The 2,238-nt window shown below is 41.0% G+C and overlaps 1 protein-coding gene across 1 annotated transcript in view; it reads left to right on the top strand.

The window, feature by feature from the left end:
• edc4 (enhancer of mRNA decapping 4) overlaps positions 1-2,238 on the top strand; it is a 31,795-nt gene that overhangs the window by 21,266 nt on the left and 8,291 nt on the right. The window contains exon 29 of the mRNA XM_005935014.3: positions 465-628. Coding sequence (XP_005935076.1) covers positions 465-628 — 164 coding nt within the window. The remainder of the gene's footprint in view (positions 1-464; positions 629-2,238) is intronic.

Raw genomic sequence — 2,238 nt, 5'->3', positions numbered from 1 at the left:
TTTAGCATGGAAAGCTTTGTCTGAGCTTGGTCATGCCATCTCATTTGGTGTAGCTGATGCAAAGTACCTCCAAACTGCTCATCCTTGATTGTTGGCTTCTTTCATATTATGTTAGATCTCTTGCTCACAACTTTTGAGGATCTCATGTTTTGGAAACGGAAAATGACGTAGAATTGAAACTTAAAGAAGTCCAGGCGCAGACGACGATGACCTGGATGATTGAGAACCTTCACAGACGACATAGAATTGAATTGATCGGCCCATTGTTACCTATTCTCAATCCAGCTTTCAAAGTCAGGATGGGACTGACACTGAAATGCTGCATTAATAACTTGCTTGTTGATGGAGTGCACCTTTCCTTAAGAGGCTTATTGTATGGCAAGAGATACTTAAACTTAAATTCAGGTGCAAATATTTATATAAGTGGTTAAATTGGTAACCCCCCGTCTTGGTTTACTCTACAGGCTCTGTCAGCGACTGATCTGAATTTGGTCTTGTATGTGTGTGAGACCATCGACTCTCAGCAGGTGTTCGGACAACACCCCTGCCCTCTAAGCCAGCCCGTGCTGCTTTCTCTCATCCAGCAGCTTTCTTCCAACCTCACAACTCGCTCTGAGCTCAAAATCAGGTGAGTAAACAAAGGTTGTCATTTTTGGCAGCTAGGTACAGATTTACAGTAGGCTTTTCTTTCTTTTTTTTTTTCTGGAGTCAAAGAGAACACATCCTTTTTCATTAATTTGCATGTAATATGTAAACAGACACAGAAAGCCAGAAGACAGTAGACACAGTTGGGCTTACACTGTAGTTGTTCAGTGAGATATGATCGTTCACAGATTTTAGTGGATGTGAGTCTTCTCTGTGTTTGGGTTTGGGATTAGACTAATGTCATAATGACTGAACAAAGGCTGAACCATTAAACAAAAAATTGGAAGTGAATAAAACTACACTGAAAAAAATGATTTGCTTTCATGCTTGCTCAGAACAGACCTTAACATTTCAGTTTCAGGTGTAACACAAAGGTCTCTGGGTAGATGTTGTGGCATCCCCATTGGCCTGTTGTTTCTGGGCAGACAGGTTGGTGGATCATATAAAGTACAGCAGGTGGTATTATACCAAACTTTTTTCCACTAGTTGCTCTTGTTTTTCTGAACTGGCAATCACAATACATGTTAAGAGTCTTTATTTATTCTGGGTTATTAGGAATATCAGGGTAATCACTTTCAGCCTAAGAATAGGTAAACTCAGCAGTGCTCAGGGCTGCATGCTACAGTACACAGGACCAGGCTCAGCATGACTACAGTATCTCTGAAGGAGGCAGATGCTTCAGTAGCAGAGAGATTTGTGTGTTGTCAGTCAGAAAATTTAGCTTTATTTAACTGGCAACTGATCAAGGCTGTATTTTTCCAGATTCATAAATGTTTATTTGTAATTAACAGTAACATAAGATGAATAAGGAAGCATTTTGTCTCCGGTTATGAAAAGCAGAAGTAAAAATGGGACAAATGTAAGTTTCAACCAGTTGTTGAACTTCTGGACTAATGATCTCTCCGTCAAAAAGAATCGGTGCAGCACCTAGCCCAGGGGTGGGCAACTCCAGGCCTCGTGGGCCGGTGTCACTGCAGGTTTTAGATGTGTCCTTGAACCAACACAGCTGATTTAAATGGCTAAATTAGCTCCTCAACATGTCCTGAAGTTCTCCAGAGTCCTGGTAATGAACTAATCATGTGATTCAGGTGTGTTGACCCAAGGTGAGATCTAAAACCCTGCAGGACACCGGCCCTCGAGGCCTGGAATTGCCCACCCCTGACCTAGCCACATGAATTCTCTTTGACATCACTGAAACTTAAAAGAAAAGGGGAAAAAAAGAAGACCTCAGGCCAGATCAGCAAGGTAAAATGTCAAATCTAGCATCTTATATAACTTTAAGGTGTGCCTTCCGGTTTATTTTTATTAGATTTAGGCGTCTAATGTGAAGCTACCCTCCAGTAATTGAAAAATGATGACGAAGGAAACTCAAGCTGAAGGTTAACCTTGGGTTTGCTACCTCTATCAGAAGCACTGAGCCTTGTTCTCAAGTCCACTCGTTCCTAAACATAAAGACGACTAAATATGATTCATAAATTCTCAGGAATGTTGTGCTATTATTTGCACTTTAAATATATGTCTGTGAAGGTTCTCAGTCATCCAGGTCATCGTAGTCAAAGGAGCTTGCAAAGAAAGGCGTCTGGACTTCTTTAA

This window comes from Haplochromis burtoni, unplaced genomic scaffold (assembly GCF_018398535.1).
Source record: "Haplochromis burtoni strain Fernald_Lab_line unplaced genomic scaffold, NCSU_Asbu1 Contig_188, whole genome shotgun sequence".
NCBI lineage: Eukaryota > Metazoa > Chordata > Actinopteri > Cichliformes > Cichlidae > Haplochromis > Haplochromis burtoni.
Note: the sequence above shows the minus strand (reverse complement) of the source record. Positions and strands in the feature narration are given on the sequence as shown.